The sequence below is a fragment of the Oryzias latipes genome, chromosome 6, assembly GCF_053564925.1.
Source record: "Oryzias latipes strain Hd-rR chromosome 6, Olatipes_Hd-rR_3.1".
Taxonomy (NCBI): Eukaryota; Metazoa; Chordata; class Actinopteri; order Beloniformes; family Adrianichthyidae; genus Oryzias; species Oryzias latipes.
Window position 1 is genome coordinate 31809512 of NC_136242.1, and position 21172 is coordinate 31830683.

The following is a 21172-nucleotide window of genomic DNA, read 5'->3' on the forward strand; positions in this document are numbered from 1 at the left end:
TTTCATGCTATGGTTTCATTTGTGTTGAGGAGACAGAAAATTATGGGTGTTTGTGTGGTACATTTACTGAAGTATGAACCAGGTTAACATATGTATTTATGTTTAAGGGCCCTAAATGACAGTCAAAAACTTCCAGTTTACATTTGACTGATTATCATATTTTAACTACTGTAGTTTCTTTTTTATAACTTGTTCGCTTGTTAACATACTCTGTGAAGACTAGATCAGCTAGATCCCAAAGCACATTTGGGAAATCCAAAAGTGACCACACCACCAGAGGATCAATACATCCAGCTTTGTTCACTGTGACTCAGAAAAGCTACTTCATCAGAAAAACAGAAAGCCTGTCTGGTTGTGGTATCAGATATAAGTGCACCAACTTTGAGCTGTTTCCCCATTGGGGAAACGAGGTCGAAATCTCGGGGAGGGCTGAACGGTGTAGTTTCATGATGAGAGAAGAAAAAAAGCTTTTCACTTCAGAGTCACAGCTGGGGATTTGTGGCAGTATTAGCAGGGTATATGTTAGGATTTGAGCAGATCTTATAGAAGCCCAGAGTAAAACAAGCTCTTTTAAAAGAGTCAAACGGCATCACTTTACCTTCATAGCTGGACATCAGCTCTGAACTGGATCTGCTCCAAGATGAAGTTCCATGCTGTTCCTCACAGACTTGCTCAACCTTTGGGTCGAAATCACAAGGAAAATTAGAGTCCAAACTCATGTGTAGACTTTACATACATGGCTAAATAGCAGTGGGCTTTCAATGCCCGCTATAAACTATGATCAGGTTTAGAGTCATGCAGCAGTTTGTGTCTGAAGAAGAGAATCCAAAGAGAGCGGAGTCTGCTTGACGCACTAGTTGTTATTTCATGGCATTCCTTATAGAAAATGGTCTGTCCATGTACAGTAGTTCTAAAGTTAAGTCAGCTTTGCTGTCTGCGATTTGCTTTGTCAGACACTCTGCTAAAATCTTCTGATGCTCTGACCAAAAAAACTGGTTTTATTAGTTGTATGACATTAGCTTTAACATTTGAAACCTTTTACTAGCAAACATTGAGACTATAGGTTAAGCTTAAACTGCTTTAACTGGTCAAAATTGATTGTTTTTAACTTTGAAGTCATCATTGCCCATGAAACTTGATCTAGAAATGGGGTGAGTTCTAGATCTGACCTCCCAACTCTTTCACCAAGTGACCACGGAGTCCTGTAGCCATGTGACTGAGTGATCCACACAATGTGATCCACATGACCCGGTTACCTAAAGGTCAGGAAAGGATCATAGACGTACATTAAAAATGTTACTGTGTTGTATAAAAAGTTAAAAGTCATTGGCTGCGGTTACATGGACAAAAGTAATCGGAACAGACGTCTGATCAGAACAAAAATGCATCATGTAAACACGCCGTTCAGGATACTCTGACCCGATAAGACTCGTTCAGATCAAAATTTCCTTCCCATCGAGATAAATGGATTATGCCGACTTGTTGTGGTGCTTGTAAACAATTTATTCCGATTGGAGGTCACTACTGTGCTGGTTTTTATTCATGCTTGGACGGTGTGGCGCTCTTTGGACCGCAAATAGGACTGGCTGGCTGCTCCGCGCAATCGAAGCATGTCTCTGTGCAGAGCAGCCGGACTCGTAGCTTCGTGTTTATGAGTAGGGGAAGGGTGGTTTGTTACAGTGTGCGCTATGGAGGAGGCTTCGTCCGCAGTCCGACCGGCTGCTCTGCATGAGTGAGCTGCAGGACTCAGGAGAACTGTGTCTCCTGGGAGGACTGTGTCTCCAAGCAGAGGTGCGGCTTTAGGACGGTGTGTGAGCTGGTGGAGGCGGCCATTAAATGTGGAAATGCCTTGTCGTGCAGTCCTGAGAAATTGTGCAAACAATCACGTGAATTTGTTTTTCCAATTGTGTCCAGACAAAATAACGGCTGATGTTATTCCCCCACATGCAGCAAGTGCAGCAAAGCTGCAGATTGTGGCATTGACGCACAGAGTTTTTAAGTTCATCCACGGCTTAATGTTGTTGGCACATAGCCTAATCCTAAACCTTCTTCCGGCTCCATGCAGCCAAGAATAAAGAAATGGCCGCACAAATTTTAAAAAATTGTAAGAGAACGGGAACTTACAAATATTCATTAGAATAATAAAAGCTCATTTAGAAGATCATCTCGCTCTATGCCGCTGCTTTGTTTGTTTACAAAAGAACTCGCTATTTGTTCTTTAATGGTCGTTTCCGGTATTTGGATAGTTCTGCGCATGTCCAAATGATTTATTCCGACCGAAAGTGTGGCATATGTAAACTCTTGTGTTAAACTCTAAAACTCGTAGTTAAACTCTTAACTGGATGAAGTTTTTCTGGGACCATGTAGACAGTTCAATTCTAATCCGATCTTTGATTCGATCAAAGACATTTGGCACATGTAACCGCAGCTAATGAAACCCGTCTGTAGTAGAAGATAATAATTAGGCTCAAATGATCAAACTCATACAACTTTATCTTGACCAGAGACATTCATATGGTCATAAGTAAAACAAAAAAGTATTTTACAAAGCCACGCAAAGTCTCAGACTCCTTCTCTGCCCTTTCAAAAACTTTGCAGACATGTAGTCTCAAAGCTGTTCAAAAAACCTGTACATGTTTCCTTTTACAGAAGTAGAAGAGAATAAAAATCGTTTCCATCTTTAATTCTTTACAGAAATCAACAACTCTTCAACTAATATATTTTTTCTTTTTATAATTTGCACTGCTTTGACCCCTTATAGCTTGAATTAATTTCCTATTAAAGAAAAATAAAAAACCTTCATGTTTTTCCTCCTGTAGAGGAAAACTAAGTTTAGTTAATTAAGCATTAAGAGTTTATTTTTTTAAGGCATGATTTAATTTACAGAACAACTCTGATTATCTTTGGATCTATTTTCAAAGTCATCCCAGTGTATTTTGCTTTAGTCATGATCATGCCGTTTTTACCCCCCTTTCTAGGACACGGCTTCTGCAGAGCGGCAGGAGTTCATGAGAAATTCCCCTCTGAGTTGTGGGCAGGGCTGTTGCCGTGGAGCACCCAACTCCCCTTTCCCTGCCCGTTGGTGAAAACTCTCCGTTTATACTTTTTCCCACTAACTTACAGCCCCTCGCACTCCCAACCAAACGTTAACGGCGCAACAAAACTGGCGAGCAATATTGGAGCTATGCAGTTGGATCCAGATTCCAGCTCAAACAAGGAAAACAAAGACAAACCTGGATCTCTTTATATCTACAGGTGGATGAATCACAATGGAGCAGGGAGTTTTTTTATTTATTGTGATGTATTTTCTATGTCACAAATACCATCGTCAGAAAAATGCTTCGAGAACATTTTGAAAACACCCAAAACAAAACTTGTATCAGCTTGGGTCTATAAAGGGAGCTAAAATTAACATTTTTAAAATAGATACAAAGTGCACATTGCAATTTTTGTTTGATTTGTTTTAATCCTTTTTATATAAAAAAAAGAGAGCTTTTTCATTCGCTGTCCTATCTCTGACAACTGCAACATTCCGAAACACTTTGGCATCATTGTTCTAGAAAAAATGGAAAGCCCTTTAGGTTTAGTACAGGAGCACCAGGGAGTTTTTGCAGAAGCAATCCAGTGAGGGACCTTTCAGCCAGAAGTGTTACTTTCCTCAAAAGACTTTCTGTCTGGAATACAGGAAAGTCTGTAGCAATATTGAGTATCACTGTCTGGTTTATTTTTTTTCCTTCTAATGTTCAAATTCAATGCAATCTGGCTTTGACCCCTAAAGCTTTGCACAATGAACCTCTCACAGAGCCGTGCATTAATCTTCATCCATACCAAAGCAGCTTTGCAGACAAATGACTGTGTCGGCCACTGCATTAAGGTTGCACTTTGGTTGCATCAAGTTGCATCAGAGATAAAGGCGGAGACGGGAGAATGGGCTTCCTGTGTCTTTACCTAACAGGTTTCTGTATTTTTAGTTTGTTGGCTTTGATATAACATTTGCTTTTATCAACCCGCTGCTCTGAGATTTCCACACAAATCTTTTAAACCCAAACAGAACCATCTTACTAGTTGCCTCAAGTCGAACAAAAGACTTTATAAACTTTCAATTTTTATTTATTTTTTTGGACATGACTGTTTGGAGAACAGAGGTGGAGCTAGACCAGGGGCAGAGGACTCTGAAAGAGTGGTAACCACAAGAGAACGCCATTACAAATGAAAGGATAGAAAACACCTTTTTTTATCATTATTGTTTAATATTTTGTTGAAAATATTGCTTTTGTCATTTTTGCAATGCCTAAAGAAGCTTGTAGTGATGATTTCTTAATCTTTGTCAATAAAGATAATAATATACAAAAATTCTGAGGGGAAGTGTGGGGCAAAGCTTTCTGCTGCCCCCCTTTGCACCCCCTGTAGCTCCGCCCCTGTAGGAGAAACGTTTTTACATCATTTGTTGTCTCTTTGTTCGCTGGTCCTCCGTTCTTGTGCGTTGTAGCAGCAAAGATATTCACAACAGAGGTGCAGCTCTTAACTGAACCACTTTGGTAACATTTCAAAAGAAGTACGTACATATTTTACAAAATCATTTTTGAAATATTTTTTATGACTTACATAAAGCTTTTCAATTTTCACAACAGGGATTTTGATGTAGACTAAATCCTATATTTATTGCTTGGCAGTTTTTGTTGTTTTTTTTATCCTATTTTTGATGCAACATTATCCAAGGGCACACCATCAGCCAAACTTTGAAGTTCGGCGGCTCACAATGACTCCTCTGTCTCCATTCCTGTCATGGATTACAGTAGAAAATGTGCACAATCCCATGTATTCCAACAAATACCTCCAATCTCTGCGGGATCCCTGCCTGTGAGGAATCCATCAGCTGTCACCTACGGGCCAAATCTCCCCCGGCCCATCTTTGCAGCCCTGCGGCTCATCCGCACTCTGCTTTTTAACTCCAGACAGCCCTCCTATACACTCCTCTCAGTTCAATCTCGTCTGCAGGATGTTGCGGAGGCTCAAGTGTTGACACCAAAAGTGTTGTCATGTTAATTACACTACCAGCTGTAACTGTTAGAACTCTCCCTGATATCAAGTCTTAAGTGACTCGCACTGCTGTCGGGTCAAAACTGCCACATTATAAAAACACCAAGTTAGTTTGATTTAAAAATGGCTGATGGTGTCATTTCTCATTTTTACACAGAAACTGAAACGTTTTCCCTTGTCTTTTTTACTCATCGCACACATTTAATTTATTACTTTATTATTATATTGGTTGTTGTTCACCTTTTGGCGTATCCCGACAGAGGTCGCGGCCTCTATGAAAGGCAGAGAATAATCTCGTTCACCATAGATGTGATTTAACATTTTTGTGAATGGAGCAAATGTCATTCAGTAACAACACCATGGCAGATTAATGTGACCCAAAATTGTTCAGGCATCTGCCCAACTTTCTGTCACTAGAAGGAAAGAAAATCCAAAATGTTCCCATTTTACCATATTTTTTTTTTTCTTTTGCAAACGTTTTAGCCTCGCAAGATACTAAGTTTCTGTGAAAAAGCCATTCATGTCAGAACTTGTTGTTTAGGAAACAAATGAAGGAGGAACCTAAATTAAAGACAACACGATACTTGGACTGAAATATGACAAATCATAATAAGAAACAAACAAGCTAAAAAAAAAGGAAGATCTGATCATGACTTATTGACAACCAAGACTCTAGGTACAAGCTTAAGGGTAAATAATTTGTGCAAAGCAGCTGGAATCGTTAAAAACTAAAACTCAGTGTGCTCATCACACAGCGAGTAATGAAACATTTAAAGACAAGACATGACCAAAACTATCTAAATAAATCCCCAAAAGAGGTAACTATCCTAATTGGATTAAAAGTGGGATCTCATTTGTTCAACTAATAACCATTCCGAGTCAGTGTGCAGAGAAAAATGAATAATAGATTTTTTAGGAACTGACTTTTTTGACTCAGTTCTTACATAAAAGGAATCATAAAAGTTAATTTAAAATGGTCTGAATTAACTGCTCAGCTTTTATCTTTCCATCTTTGCAAATCCAAGCTGCCAAAAGACATTAGTTGCTGACCTGAAATTATTTTTCTCATAATTGCAAAGTGATTTTTCAGCTCTTTAGTTTATTTAAGTCGTATAAACAGCTTCAACATCCCTGCAATAACTGGCCCATTGGGCTTCAACCTATAGGTATCAACTGTAGGATTTGTTTAATTTAAAGCAATCGTGTTTTATCATTAAAATGTTTTAATTATAATCCTCATCAAAGCCTTTTTTCACCTACACTTTAATATGCATTAGCTCCCTTTTTAGGTAAATTAATTCTCCAAATTAACACAATGTGTTCTTACTCGTTTATTTGTAGAAAATGGCATTCGGCTGATAGTGTCCCGCACGTTTTAGAGACGCGCTGTTGGACGATCCACTGCTTTAAAGAAATCTTTCAAAGCAATATAGTTGTTCTCTGACAGGCTAAAGGTCACATTTGAAGACTTCAGAGCCTTTTCACATCCCTACACAGTATATTTTCAACAACTGTCAGTGTTCATTATTAGGAATTCCCAAAACCAAATAAAGAAAAGACTCTGGAGTAGAAAACTTTCTAAAGGAGGAGTAGATTTTGGCTGGCGATCTCTCTTTATGGCCCATTTTCTTTCACATCTCTTTCATTATTGCCCTTCAGGTTATTAAGCCTAAAGTCTTCCTTATCTTAGCCTCGGCTGTTAAAATCTTTGCTGTACAATAGAGTAAATGGACTAAAATAGGACGTTATCATTGTATTATCCTGGTGTGTGAACTTAATCAGGAGTTTAGAAATTGGAGATTTTTCCTTTTGTGACATAAACATATAATATGAAGGAGCTTTAAATGTTTTTATAACTTTTTAAGAAGTTATAAAAACTGAGCATGCGCCCCTATAATAATACGTGATTACAAAAAAATTTATGTTTTAAAAAAAAAAAAAAAGAACTCGCCATGAAGCACATGGCTTGATTGACATGCAGAATGACCAATTAAACATCCTGTGATGCTTACAGTATGTCTGAATATGCATGTTCGATAACTCCGAGAGCCGCGCTCGCTGCTAAATGTTAGAAAGGTGGGGCTTTTATTATGTTATGATCTCACATATTCGTCTAAATGTTTGAGTTTAATTAAAACATAATTTTCAGTTTAACTTTACATTTACAGTTTAACTTTACTTTTTCATGGTTAGTAATTTTATTTATAATACGCATATGTTTAATAATAAATGTTATTGTGTTAGCAATCAAAGATTTACAGAACCCTAATTGGAATTTTTTATTTTTATGTATCTAAAAACACAGATTTATTGACAATGTATATATGAATGTGTACATTTTATTTTGGAGCTGGTCATTTCAAAAGTACTTTGCAGACTGGAAAAAGTGTGGGCCTCCCAGGTCTGGAGTACCATGTCTCATAATGACATTTAAAAGTATTTTATACACAATATCACACAATGACGTTTAATGTTTGCGGACATTATATTAATTTTAGGTCATTTCATTTGACCTTATTTACTATTTATGTCTTTCTTTTCTTATTATTTGATAAAACCTTTCTTTTCTCGGTCAGTTCTGATTAAACAGAAACCAGAACTTCCACTCCTGTTTGAAGTTTTCCCCTTCAAATGTGTGAAAACACAGTGAGTGAGGATGGGCAAAAAGCCACTTTAAGCTTCTTCATCCTGACAAGAGCGAAGTGGTGTCGGAATATTTTGGGGGACTCTTTTTGTGTGTGTCAGAATTAAAGCTTTTATAATAATAAAAACAAGAAAATGATATTGCACAAGACAATATCTGATATGTAAATAAATAAAATGACATAGTTCTGAAAGGAGAGTTTCTCTGTTTGTATCTTTGGCCTCACCTAGCAGACAAACTTTCTCTAAATGTTACGACATCCAAGTGAGCCTCAGTCCAGACCTTCATTTTAGTTTCCATTGAAAATTGTCATAATCCTCAAAGTCAATGACATTCAATCGTCGTGGATCTGAAGCACTCTAACTTTTATCTCGACATATTTTTTCTTAGTAGGCCAGTAAATTTTTATGTCACATATGTGAGTCTGGGGGAAATGGTCCTCATAAAGAGCATCATCAATGTTTATATTTTTAGTGTCAACCGCTGCAGAGTGAGCGGAAATAATGAGATCAATGAAAAGAAAGAATAAAACCATTTTTGAATCCTCATTAATGAAACTCTCTTTTTCTGTCATAAGTAATCCCCAAAATTAAAAAAAGAACTGCTCTGATCTTCTAGGATCAGACTTCTCCAAACATATCATGCAATTATTGTGTTCTCTTATTAGCCATCCATACTTGTGTTGCTTATTACTCTTTAAGGGACAAGAAATCTGGAACATCAAAAGGATTTTTGATGTCAGTCATTAAACACGTATTAAAATAAGCGTAAGAACAGAATATCCAATAAAATTGACAATAAATATAATGTCAAATCAAATCAAACTTTATTTATAAAGCACTTTTGATATAAAAGTATAAGAGTACTTTACATTAAAACAAACAACATAAATAATATAAAAACAAGAATGAAAATTAAAATAAACACGCACAAAAATAAAAAAAATGTAAGAATAGGGCCCCCTCCCTGTACCTACGCACAACCCCCCACTTCTTTCACACCTCCTAACCCCTTAACTCACATGTGTCAAACTCAAGGCCCGCGGGCCAAATGTTGCCCCCCATGTCATTTTATGTGGCCCGCGAGAGCATAAAAGTTTTAATTTCTTAAAATAAAACATAAAAATTGTATGTATTTATTCATGTCTAGGGGGAATCAGACTTGAAATATCAGATTGGGCAACTATACATTATGACTTAAACACTGTCCATGTAACCTAACCTGATAGAATCAAATTTAAAAGGATTCATGCTAGAATAACAAGCAAACATGTGTTTTCTATGAAACTGTAATTGTCACTTTAAAAAGTTACAATAAATAAATAATGAGTTATTTAACATTAAGGAGTAGTTACATTTATTTTTATTACATTTAGTTACATGTATAAGTTATATCTGGCCCCCTGATGTTGATGTGGCCCTCGGTGAAACTGAGTTTGACACCCCTGCCCTGGAGGGAGGGCAGAGACAATGAGAAATAATACATATGTACAAGGGGCGGAGCAAGAACATATTATGTGGGGGACGCAGAAGGGTGTCAAAACACCAGAGTGGAAGGCCATTACATAAGAAAGATTAAAAATAAGGATCTATAACGGCTTTATTCATATTACTGTTTTAATTTTATATGAAAATGTTGCCTTTGATATTTTGTGCAATGCTTCAAGAAGAATGATTGATGCTTTCTTAATCTTTGTCAATAATTATATTATGTTTGCCAACGGACCCCCCCCCCCTTGCCCCGCTCTAGCTTTGCCCCTGTATCCAACAAATATTTTTAAGATGTAACAGACCAAAATGAATAAAAAAAACCACAATTTTGCATCAGCAGCTCTGATTTATGTGTCAAAATGAAGCCCCCCCCCCTTTCTTATTCTTCTTCTGTACAGTACTAGCAGCCCCACGCTGATTGCCTCCCCTTCCCTTGGAGAGATTAGATGAATGCCCACTAATAGGTTTTCAGTTTTATTCACAGAGCGTCTACTGTAGAATTGCAAGGGATTTTCTGGAGGTAATTAATAGAAGTGTCCTTTTAAGGCGTAAGTATCTTTTGTCTTGATTTAGTGAGTGAAGTCATTAGCTGGAACCTGAATGATGGACGAGGAAAGTGATGGAGGACTTGTGAACCACTTAAAATCATTTATGAGAACACGGCGCAGTTTTTCTGTAATGCATTGGAGGCTGGTATGACGAGTCAGTGAAAAGGTAAGAAACGTTGTTACATTTAAACGGTTTAAAGTCCCGCTCTGATCGTGTTTTGATCTATTTTCAAATTATTCCTAGTGATTATTTTGAATATCACTATGCCGTTTTTAGCCAAGATCCCCCAAAAAGCTGAACATAAAACAGAACAGTTGTTCATTAGAAATTCACCTCTGGGTTGTGGAATTGTGGGAGGAACAACCCCCTCCCCCCCTCCTCTCCCCGTTGTTGAGAATCCCTGTTTACACCAGGGATGGGCTGCTCTAATCCTCGTGGGCCAAAGTTTCTGCATGATGTCCAGATGTCCAGGCAAACAGAACCCGCCATGTTGGAAAACATTCAGGACTGCCCCCCTCGAGGCCTGGAGTCGCCCAGCCCTGGTTTTCACCCTCTCCCACCAGCTTGCAGCCCTTCACATTCCCAGCCTAACGTTAGCGGGAACAGCAGTGAAGCTATCCAGTCGTACCGTTAGGAGCCAGATAGCAGCTCAGACCAGGAAAACAAAGACATACATGGATCTAGTCTTCTCCAAGTGGATACATCCTTTGTCAGCTTGTTTACTGAGCTACTGTCATGATTTCCCACCAATCACACCTTTGTAGATGCATGTGCATGGAATTGTGGATTTTACACGGAAGCATCACACTAATAATGTGTTTTTGTGGTGGTGACAGGTCTTCTGGTTAGTATTTATGCACTCTTTCAAAGTGCAGAGTGATCTGTACACAAGCCTGTAAGACGTACTATGGCACTTATTCTGAAAAACACAGCTCAGTGCATATTTAGTCAGTGATAAACCTGTCTGATACGCCTTTAGTGTTGACGTTTGTAATCTTTAATAAATAGAAGGAGAAGGAGTGCGGGTGAACAGCTTGAAAAATATTTAATAGAGCTGCAGCTGATGGTTCCATTACTTCTTGGTTCTCGCTGTAATTCTTTATAATGAAGTGTTTTGGTTGTTGCTGTCTCAGCCATGATTTTTATTTGTTTCTACTTAATTTGAGTGATGAGTCATTTCTCTACAGCTTCAGTCAAACTTGCAACTGTGTTAATTTCTAGTTTTCCAACGAAAGCTCACAAGTCAAACAGTGGAGACATTTTTCCATGGTTTTATAACCCACTAAACAGAGGACAATAGAGGAAGTGGATGTCATCTTTAAACTACAGATTGATTTGCAACTGAATCTTTTTCAGCCCCCCCCTCCACCCTGCTTGGTCTTGCCCTCGGTCTGGAATCTTGAGCGTCTGAAACAGATGGACGTCATTCCACGAGTCTTTTCTAGCTTTTGTTTCAACCCAGATTTTTTTTTTTCGTATCAAGTGTTTTTTTCTGACTATTGTTGCCATAGTTTCTCACATACAGTTCTCCATTCCTCTACCTTTTGCTTCGTCTTATTTGAAGTCAACAGTATATCTCTGCTTTTCTGTATAGGACTGTCTAATGGGAGTCTATACTGAATCTGCACCTGAGATCTTTCTTTTTTTTTCTGGTCCGTTTTCTGTGGAGCCATCATCAATGTCTCGGTGCTCTCTTTCATTTCAGCCTCTGGTGGGATTTTTCAATATCGGCTCCTCCTTGTAATTGCTAGTGGTACAAACCATAGAGGAGTTTGTCTTCCCTGGACAATTCTTTTTCTTTCTTCTGTCTCTCCTCTGGATTATTCTGTCAAAGGTCCTTACAAATCACTCCATCCCTTCCAGCTATTGTCCTGACCTACTGATGTCTCTGTTGTTGAATCCTTAATGGCGACTCTGACCCTTATTAGTCCTCGGTCTGCTTTATTTCACTTAGTGTACAGCCTCAGGGTATTGGATAGTTTTGGGGTTAAAGCTGACTTCAGTACAGGAGAATGGGGTTCCATTTCCTGTGACCTTTTGACAAGTGGAATACTGAAACAACAGCAAACCACAGAAATGAGAGCAAGAAATTGTTGATGCTTCTGCAAAAAGCTTGGTCACTAAAAAATGCTTCTTGTGTAACAGGTATGGGTTCTGTTTGATTCTTTCCCGCCTGTTTCTCATACTGACTTGGGTATTTTACATCACCGAGGAAATGTAATTGATCGTTTATTTTATTTTATTTAGTTTGACAACCTTTCAAAATTAGTCTTTTTAGGGGAAAAAAAGAAAAGAAGAACAGGAAATCAGGAAATTTAATAGTTTTGATTTAGGAAACAAACTTTTGTCATAATTTCTTGACGCCATGTCCCATCGCCACCACGTACAATTTATACATATTGCACAGATGGAAATTGGTCTTTTATGAATATACGTGTAAAAAGTGAGAAAAGTTGTGGTCTTTATGTGAAATTTTCAAAGATGTATCTCCAATGAACCACATTAAAATTACTGAAGAAGTACAAATAAACCACACAAAGAAGACGTAAATCAACATAGGACATGAACCTTGCGTGGTTATTGAGCTGTTTATATGCAGTTGATAAGTGATTAGTGCTAAATTATGTATATTTAACGTGATATGTGCGCTGTTTTTTCAATATAAAAGTTATACATCGGTGATACATGCATGAAAAGTCCAGAATTCCTGGGAATGGTTGTGAAAAGCCACAAATTTGCGAATGCACACATTACATATTGCATATAAAATACATGAAACATGCATAAACTCTTATATTATAAATATTAAACAGCTCAAAACCAAATTCACAAAAAGAGCTGCTACCCGAAACCCTTGACAGACATCTTCGCATATCGACAATGACGAACGCAAGACTTATAAATTATGTAAACCAGACATGTATCACGAAAGACCGAAGGTTCATTTGTGGAAAATGCCAAAAAGTAAGCAGCGGCTGTTTTGCTTTAGTCTGTGTTTTCTTTTGGTCCTGCAATTTAAATGTGAAACATCAAGCTATTAGTCAATCCACACCAACCAGGATGGAGATTTTAATTTGTGTATTTTAGGCCAAGGTTGAAACAAAAATGCACAATGCAAGAAAAAAAGGAAAAAAACTAAGAGAGCAGTATTTTTTTTATTGTGCATCTTTTTTCCAAACCCACTTGATCCCTTTCTTTCCGGGTCAGAGTGTTGCTGGAGCCAATCCCAGCTACTTGTGGGCAGAAGGCGGGCTACAGCCTGGAGAGGACGACAGTCTGTCGCAGGGTTACACAACTACATATACACATTAACATTCCCAAAAAGGAAAGGGATTTATCACATTGTTTTTTCAAGATAAAATTTATTTGACAAGCGTGTTAATTTAACCATTTTTTGTTGGTATTTGAATGTATCCGATTCCTTTTTTGTGTTATTCCATTAAGTAGTTTCTTTCAAAATTCAAAGATTTGTAAGGTGTAAGGCGTCTCCTGCTGGGAATGCCGAAAGCTTTCCACTTGAGATTAATTTGTCTCTTAGTATCTCCTGAGAGATTTTTATCATTATCTCTTTAAAAATCTTATTATTATGTATTCTCCAGCAGGAATGTTACCAAAGCATTTCCTTTTTGGCATTTTGTGAAGAGAAACCCACATTTTTCAGATCAGCAACCTACTAAAACCTTTAGTCACACTTGATGATCATTAAATAAAAAAGTGCATCTGATTTCTTGCATGTGGAACATACTTAACTTTCCAAGATTTTTACATTAAATGCTCTTTTCAGTTTTGTAATTGTATTATTGGAATGTTTTCCATAAAAATTGAATTTTCTTAATTTGAGAAGTGTATACGGGTCCTCATATTTAAAAGTTTTCCTAAATTAAAAAATATATATATTTATATACACAAGAAAAATCTCTCTTTTTCTTTGCCATTATGGGTGCATATTTGGAGGTCACGCATGTATGTGATGTCATCACATTAACGTTGGAGCAACTGTTAGCTGAGTACATTTATTTTACTATTTTTTTATTTAATTAACACATTTGTCTAAAGGCTTTTTTTAATCTGTCACTCTCAGCTGTGAACTGCAGTTTTTCTTGCATTCTGAACTCTCAAATTCATTCCCTTCAAATTTAAACGATGAATCTGTTGTAGATATAAAAATGATAAATGGAAATCTTAAACCAGTGAGGCAGATTTTCTCCCAGCTACTGAATCTGTTTATTTATTTATTTTTTTTAAATGAAAGGGAGCAGCAACAGCTGATTTTGAAAGATGCAACGCGAAATTAAAAACCCGTTTACATTGTCTTTATACATCTCCGCTTAAATCTCTGTGAAAAATATGAACATGCTAAATCTGTAGGCGACTGGATGTTGAAACCAGAAGCTTTGTGTTTCTCTTTGTGGGGAGCAGTAATGACAAATCGTGTTTGAGAGGGCTGTGGTGCAGGCGGGAAATGTTGTGGAGAGAACAGAAGAGGCAGAGAGCACTGACTGAGAAACAATTCAAAACCATTAGCTACCAGGTTTGGTAAGAACACTTCCTGTTAGTTCACTTATACTTTACCTGTACTCAACTAATGGTTTACAGAAGAAGCATGATCCGTTAAAAAAGAGCGCTTAACAGTATAAACTGTGGTCAACGATGTTTTGTTTTATCCTTTAACTGTGCTTGATCTAATTTCCATGTTTCTCTGCTTGGAGAATCACTTCAATAGCATAACTTTATGTAACTATATTCCTGTTTTTCCGGCTTGTTTTCCCTGTGGTTACGGTCTCATCTGGTTTCCTTTGCTAATTTCCCACAGCTGTCTTCATTTAAGCTAATTACCCTCTGTGTATTTAAATGTCTGGCTTTCAGGTCATCTCCTTTGTGGTAATTTTTGTTTCACCTTTGCATCGCGGTTGATCCATATTTAATTTTACTTGTTAAACCTTTAAGTTCCTGCAACCACACCTGGTCTTTAGCATTTTGGGTTTTCTCTTCATCAGTTCCTGATACTGCTGTTTAAAAAAAAAAAAACAGTAGAAAAGAAATCGGCGACCCTGAAAGACAATTAAAAACTAGCAAAGAAAGAATTTAAACGCCTAGCGTTTAACTTTGGAGTGTTTATCATATTAAGCAGGACCCCTTTCACTCTGGTCCGTTATGTCTTTCATCAAGTTAAGACATTATTTTGTTACCACGGTTTGAAGGTTGTTGGGCATTGTCATTGTTTGCTATGATTATCTCCTCATTAGTTTGCAGCTAGTTGGTGTCTCTCCAATATTTCAGAGTAAAACTCTGAAAACCTGCTCTTCTGATGAGGAATGAGAAGAAAGGATGAATAAATTGATTTGTGAAAGAGGTATCTGGTACTAGTTTCAGTTTTTAAGGGTTTCAAACTCTCTCAACACTAAAAAGACTAACTTTTAAGACTAACAAACGTGTCCAAGACCTTTTATAGAGTAAAAGATCGTGTAACTGTCATGATGAGGCTGTTATTGTTTTAGAAATCACCTTTTCAGCTGCTTTTAGACATTTATGGGGAATTCGAGCCGCTCTGTGCACCTTTTTTTGGTAAGCCACACTTTTGATGTGGGATGATTCAATTACTAAAGAGCCAAAACAGTAAAAGTGTAGGTCCTTTTACCATTTCGAGAATCTAAATTCTGTTTTATGTTTTATAAGAACCCCAAAATTCTGATGCTAATGTGTTTTTACATGCTTGGTGTGGACATTTTCTGGAGTCTACTGCTTAAATCAAAGTGCAGGAGGAGCAGAATGTGCCATCCACCTGACCTATGGGAGTTCAAAGTGTTAAATGAGCTCTTTTGCTGGTATGTGAAGTAAAAGCAAATGTTAGACCGCGCATAGTAATAAGTCGGACACTTTGAAAAAGACTGTTTTGCGAGCACTCTCCTTGAAGTGATGTGATTAAACGAAAATCTGATATTTGCCATTATCTTTTTGAAAAGGACAGGTTTAACAAAAGACTCAGAGGCAAGGAGACAAGCCGGCATCTTCGCATCGAAGAGCATTGTGGCGGGGACAATAGCCAGGCAAACAGTGAAGGCAGCTGGAGAACTTTTCAGACAAATGGGGCTGCTGTCAGCGGCTTCACAAAAATACTTGCAGCACCTATTGTGATTGACTCCATACTTAATAGACAAAACTGCAGCCGAGTAGGAGACAATTAAAATGCAGAAAGGAGGCGTTTTACCTGTATAAGTGAGAAATGGTTGTACAAACAAACGATAATAACAAGATTGGAGTACATGCTGTTTCTTTCAGGCACTGTTGTCACAAATAGTTGATTCATTAACAGCTGCTTTTGTTGGGAAAACTGGCTTTTTTAAATGATTTTTCTGCCATTTAATATTAATTTAAGTCTTAAATCTGTTGTGCTGACAGATTTTACCTGAATGCTTGCAGAAAAAGCAATAAATGAGCTTGACGACAGGTCTTTAAATAAGTTACCATGGTGTTTTGGAATTGGGCGGCCATGATTGAATGGTCTAAATAGTAAAATATTTATTAGGTTTTAAAGATTGACAGAAATCTTTTGTAAATAAAGTTATGCTGAAGTACTTCTCTTGTTTCAATTCTTTTATTTCTTACATTCTTAGCCCTTTTCTTCTTCAGTGGATGTTTCATCTTGAATTATCTCTGCCACCACCTCTTCACTGCATTCTGCTTTTGAATATACTTACAATTCATCATACCACGGTATTGGTTTTGGAGAAGATGATTCATCTTTGAACTTCCTTTGATCTCTTTCACACCTTAGAATAGCATTGCTTAGCCCTTGGTCTTTTTCACTCCCTTTTATTCCAATTACTATAAATCCAATTCCTGCTTTAAGAATCTCCATAATTGAAAATGAAATTCCAGTCACTGGCATTCATCCTGATACAGTCCACAGTGGAGACAATGTGCACATGAAGAGCGCACAATGGATCCAAAGACACCCTGGCATCACGTTTACCCATTTACCCCCCCCTTCTATGTTGTCTTGCTTCATCTTTGCTTTTCACACCGTGTCAGTTCCCCGGTGGCACCCACAGATCTGCAAGCACCCACTGATTTCCCTCGGTGCTGTGGAACCGAATAGGAGTAAGCTGTAGGCAACAGCGCCATGTCCCCACCGCCTGTGTGATGAAATCAATCCTCAGCATGTGCATCAGCGCCTGCTTTCTTTTTCTGTGTCATTTGCTGCATCTCGCGTGTCAGTTGGTGACCCCCACAAGTCCTGCTGTTGCTTTTTCCTCCCATTTCAACTGCGCATCTACTCGTCGGGTAACCCGACGAGCAAGCATCTCGCTCGCCGTGGTATCTGTCTGTATTATATTTCCCTTTCCCGCGTCTGGACTCCGCTGGTGTCATGCCGCCTCGCTGCAGACGGGTCAGAGCGATGGCGAGGTAATGGCACGTTCGCATCCATCCCGCCGGGTATCCAATGCAGTTAAGATTGATCGGGCCTCGGTTCCTTTGGAGGATAGAGCTGATAAGAAAGGTCTATGAGTCTGCGCCACGTGCTATCGCTTTGTGATCACATACAAGAAACGTCATTGTTAGTGTTAGTCCCGGTCCTATTGTCTTATTATGGAACTCTAGATGTTTATCATAAGTTGATTAATGCTGATGGTTTGGTTGTATCCTGTCTCGACTGATGTATGTGTTCTGGATGTGAAAACGCTCCTCTGTGAATAGAATTATGGCGTCCGATAAGGACGATAAGCACCGAGAGACCAAGCCGGCCTCTGATAACGTGAAAAGCATGCATGTAAAATCACATTTGGGAGGAGTTCATACGATCTGTTCAAGATAACCAACTTAGTCATCGCTTTTAGCTTTAATTTGACGCCGATCGTGTGCAGACTGGCGAAGGCGAGCGGGTGTGTGCGAGCTCAATTGGTCGTTTTTTTTTTAAGGTGTGAAGTGGAACAGAGTATAGGTAATGAAGGAGATAGGACTGTGTAATTACTCTGTAGGGGAAAGATTACCAGTTTGCTTAACCATTAATGCTTCACCTTGAAGTGTAAATGCCAAGGGGACAAAGCTCGCACCTCTCTGCCCCTCATTACCTTTAGTTAGACAAAAGACAGTCGCTAATATGTCGCCATTTTTCAATGTATACTTTGCATACTGCCCATTAGCCCTTATGTATCCAAAATGAGTAGTTTGTCTAATGCACTGTAAAGTACTGTCAGACATTAAAGAGATATGAAAAAGGATGCTTATGGGCCGTGCTCTACCACCGCTTAAAAAAATGTTGTCACAGGATATTTCAAAGGGGATTCAAAGATTTAAAAAAACTCACAAAACCCTAGTAAGGTTCAATTGTGTGAAAAAATGCATTATACTTGCAAAAATGAACAGGATTCTCCATCATTTCAATGCTCTGCTAGTTTGTCAAGCCTTGTATTTATCGAAAACCTGAAAGTGTATCATCATTCATATTCTAAAACAAACTGATTCAAGTTTTCTTGAAAAAACTGTACTCCATCATGAAAACAAACATTACATGAACAGTTCTGCCCACTGACTCATCTGTATGCAACAATACATCATTCTCCCTGCACCAATATATGTTTTAATCACAAATAGAGAAGTGAATGAAGATCTCTTGTGGACACTTTTGACCACACATACAAAAAAAGTGAAAGTACTTTTGAGAAATATGATATACTGTTTGTGTGGAGATAATATGAATGCACTTTCTCCTGTAACTAAACCCGTCTCCTTTGAAATAGTGTTGACATGATATCATCATCTGAGACGGTGCAGAGGTTAAAGTCTAAGAGCGAGTCAAGGATTGCCTCCTCTACCAACTCAAAGGGACAAAGAAAACTTTCTTTTCTGCTCTTTCTTTTTGAGCAAAGACAGTTAAAGTTTTTGAGGATGCTATCCAGGAAAAAGCAATTAAAAATTTTTAATTATGTTTTATGAGGTTTTAAAGACGCTCTCCAATATTTTTTGAGCTGCTTTTAAAGCGTTCCCCGTGGTCTTTAATTATTGTTATGCTGTTTTTAGCCAAAACGTAAAAAAAACAAAAAAACAGCTGTTTTCTGAGACAGTAATACTTATCTGAATTGTGGGTGGGACTCTCCCCGTCGCTGAGAGCTCAGAGCAAGAATATGATCTTTTTCAACTGCATTATTTCATCTCCTGATTTTATTACTATTTGAATATAATTCTTTTTAAAAAGAATATTTATGGCTGTTTGACAAAGCATTTGTCCAATGAAGATTGTTTTTACTTTTACTATATCAGTGTTAAATTCATATACTAAGTAAAACTTTCTCTTTCCTGTCATCTCCAGGAACCACAGTAATGACAATGACAGCGTTTGATGCAGATGACCCCGGAACAGACAACGCGGCGCTGCGGTACAGCATCATCAGACAGTCGCCAAACAAACCCTTTCCAAACATGTTTCACATTGACGCTGAGAGAGGGGACATCGTCACTGTGATCTCCCCGGCGCTACTGGACAGAGAGGTGGGTTCGTTTGTGTGTGCGTCTGTGTGCAGGGTGCGTCCCTCCTGAACAAGCACTTCTGAAATGAATTTTCTGCATCCGCACTTTCCCATCATATCACCCAAACAGCCAGTCAGAGGAGGGAAATGTTGGGAGCGGGTGCAAAGGCCAGATGAGCGTCTCTAACCCGAGCGAGACAACTGGATGATTGCTTTTCCAGCGGCGTGACGAATGCCAGAACATCGATTGGGTTCACTGGTGGAAGAGGAATATTAGCTGTTGTCAGGCACTTAGTGAATAGTCTAATTGAGGTGATACACACTCATCCGTCGGCTCTGGTGTTGTCCAACAAGCCTGGTTGAAAACCTGCCATCCGGAACTGCTAGAACCACGGCAGCTAAGTGCCCTGATGAGCCAATCTCGGTGCTACAGTGACCTCTTTAATAGAGGTGTAATTGATTAAAAGCACAATGAAATGAGTTGCAATCAATACAATGAGCACTGAAAGCTACTTTTGTGTTGCCGATGAGAGAGAGCACTTAATTCAGGAAATATATGATGCTCTTTGTGGTTTCTCCTCTGCATTAGAAGGGTAAATGGGAGACTTTGAAGGTAAATACAATTTGAGAGATTTATTGCAGTTGTTTGACCATGCAAGTCAATGCCTTTGAAGGAGGCACAGAGCCAAAATGCCAACCTGTTTTTGCCCTTAATAAATCTTGTTAGGTGGTAGCGACACTGACTTAGTCTGGATTCATTATTTTCAGTTTGAGTTCTTTAACATTTCGAGCTGTCGGAACAGTGCTGACTAAGGGTTTCTGTCAGATTTCCCATTTGTTTTAATAAAACCAAATCTGTTTATTTTTGTCAACTTTTTTTTTTAAGTCAGTTGTGGGTAATTTTTGTTTGTCTGCATAGAAGAGTTCTTGATTGAAGTGTTTTGCTACAGAGAAAGGAAAGAACAATATTATCATTATTTTTCTTTTTTACATTTTGTGAGCAATCCTATTGCACTGTTGGGAACTGCAGACAAAAATGAGCACCAAGTGAGCAAACAGTAGGGCTGGGCAGTGCAGTGGTGTTATGGATTAATTCAAATTTGCTGTTTAAGTAGATTTGTTTTTGGTCAAATCTTCATTGTTTTTTTCCATGCAGCAACATGCTCGTTTGGGTTTCCTTTGCGCTGAGCAAGGTCAGTTTCTTGTGACGCGCAGACGTTAAAATGGCAACTAACAAAGAGGAACTTGTTACTAAAAATGAAATTTCTTTAATATGGAACTGCTTTGGTTTTGCAACTTCAGACTTGGAGCAACAAAAAAATTATGTATTTTTGATCCTTTCACTTGTTATGGCCTTCCACTCTGCTGTTCCCATATGCAACCCTACCAAAGAGGTCTGCCCCCACCCCCACCCCCACCCCACAATGTTCTAGCTCTACCACTGTGTAAAAATAAGATTTTTATTTTTTTTTATTGTTTCTTTAGATGCATTCTGTCATTTGTAAATATGGTCCAAGAAAGTACAGGAAGGGAGAAAAAAAATCTATTGAAGATTGAAAACTGAATTTGTTGTGAACAAATCTGAGATTTTATTGCAAACAAAAAAAGGGGATTTCAAGAAGAGGGTTTGACAACAACAAACGGAATAAATGGAAGAGTAAGGCTTTACTAAAACCAATTAATTTTATCCAAATGGAATTGTACTCAACTATCAACTGTACAACAGTCTGGAACATTCTGCGTCATAAAACAAAACACAATAAAAAGATTTAAAACTTCTCAAATAAACACAAAACAAAACACAAACCCTAAAAAGAAATCAGTTTTGATTTTCCTTTGTAATCCAAATGTGCTCGATGTAACTCAGGTTATTCCTTGAGTGTATTTTGATAAACATCTAAACTGCTCCCTGGAAGCAAAAAGCAATCCAATGAAAATTGGAAAATCCGTTTTGACACTTTGAAATCAGGTTGATTTTCCAT

General features: G+C 38.1%; 1 protein-coding gene across 2 annotated transcripts in view; it reads left to right on the top strand.

Annotated features, from left to right (window-relative positions):
* LOC101158522 (cadherin 13, H-cadherin (heart)) overlaps positions 1 to 21172 on the top strand; it is a 197429-nt gene that overhangs the window by 44692 nt on the left and 131565 nt on the right. For both annotated transcript variants that reach the window (XM_020704255.3, XM_078949029.1), the window contains exon 3: positions 19034 to 19212. In XM_020704255.3, coding sequence (XP_020559914.2) covers positions 19034 to 19212 — 179 coding nt within the window. The remainder of the gene's footprint in view (positions 1 to 19033; positions 19213 to 21172) is intronic.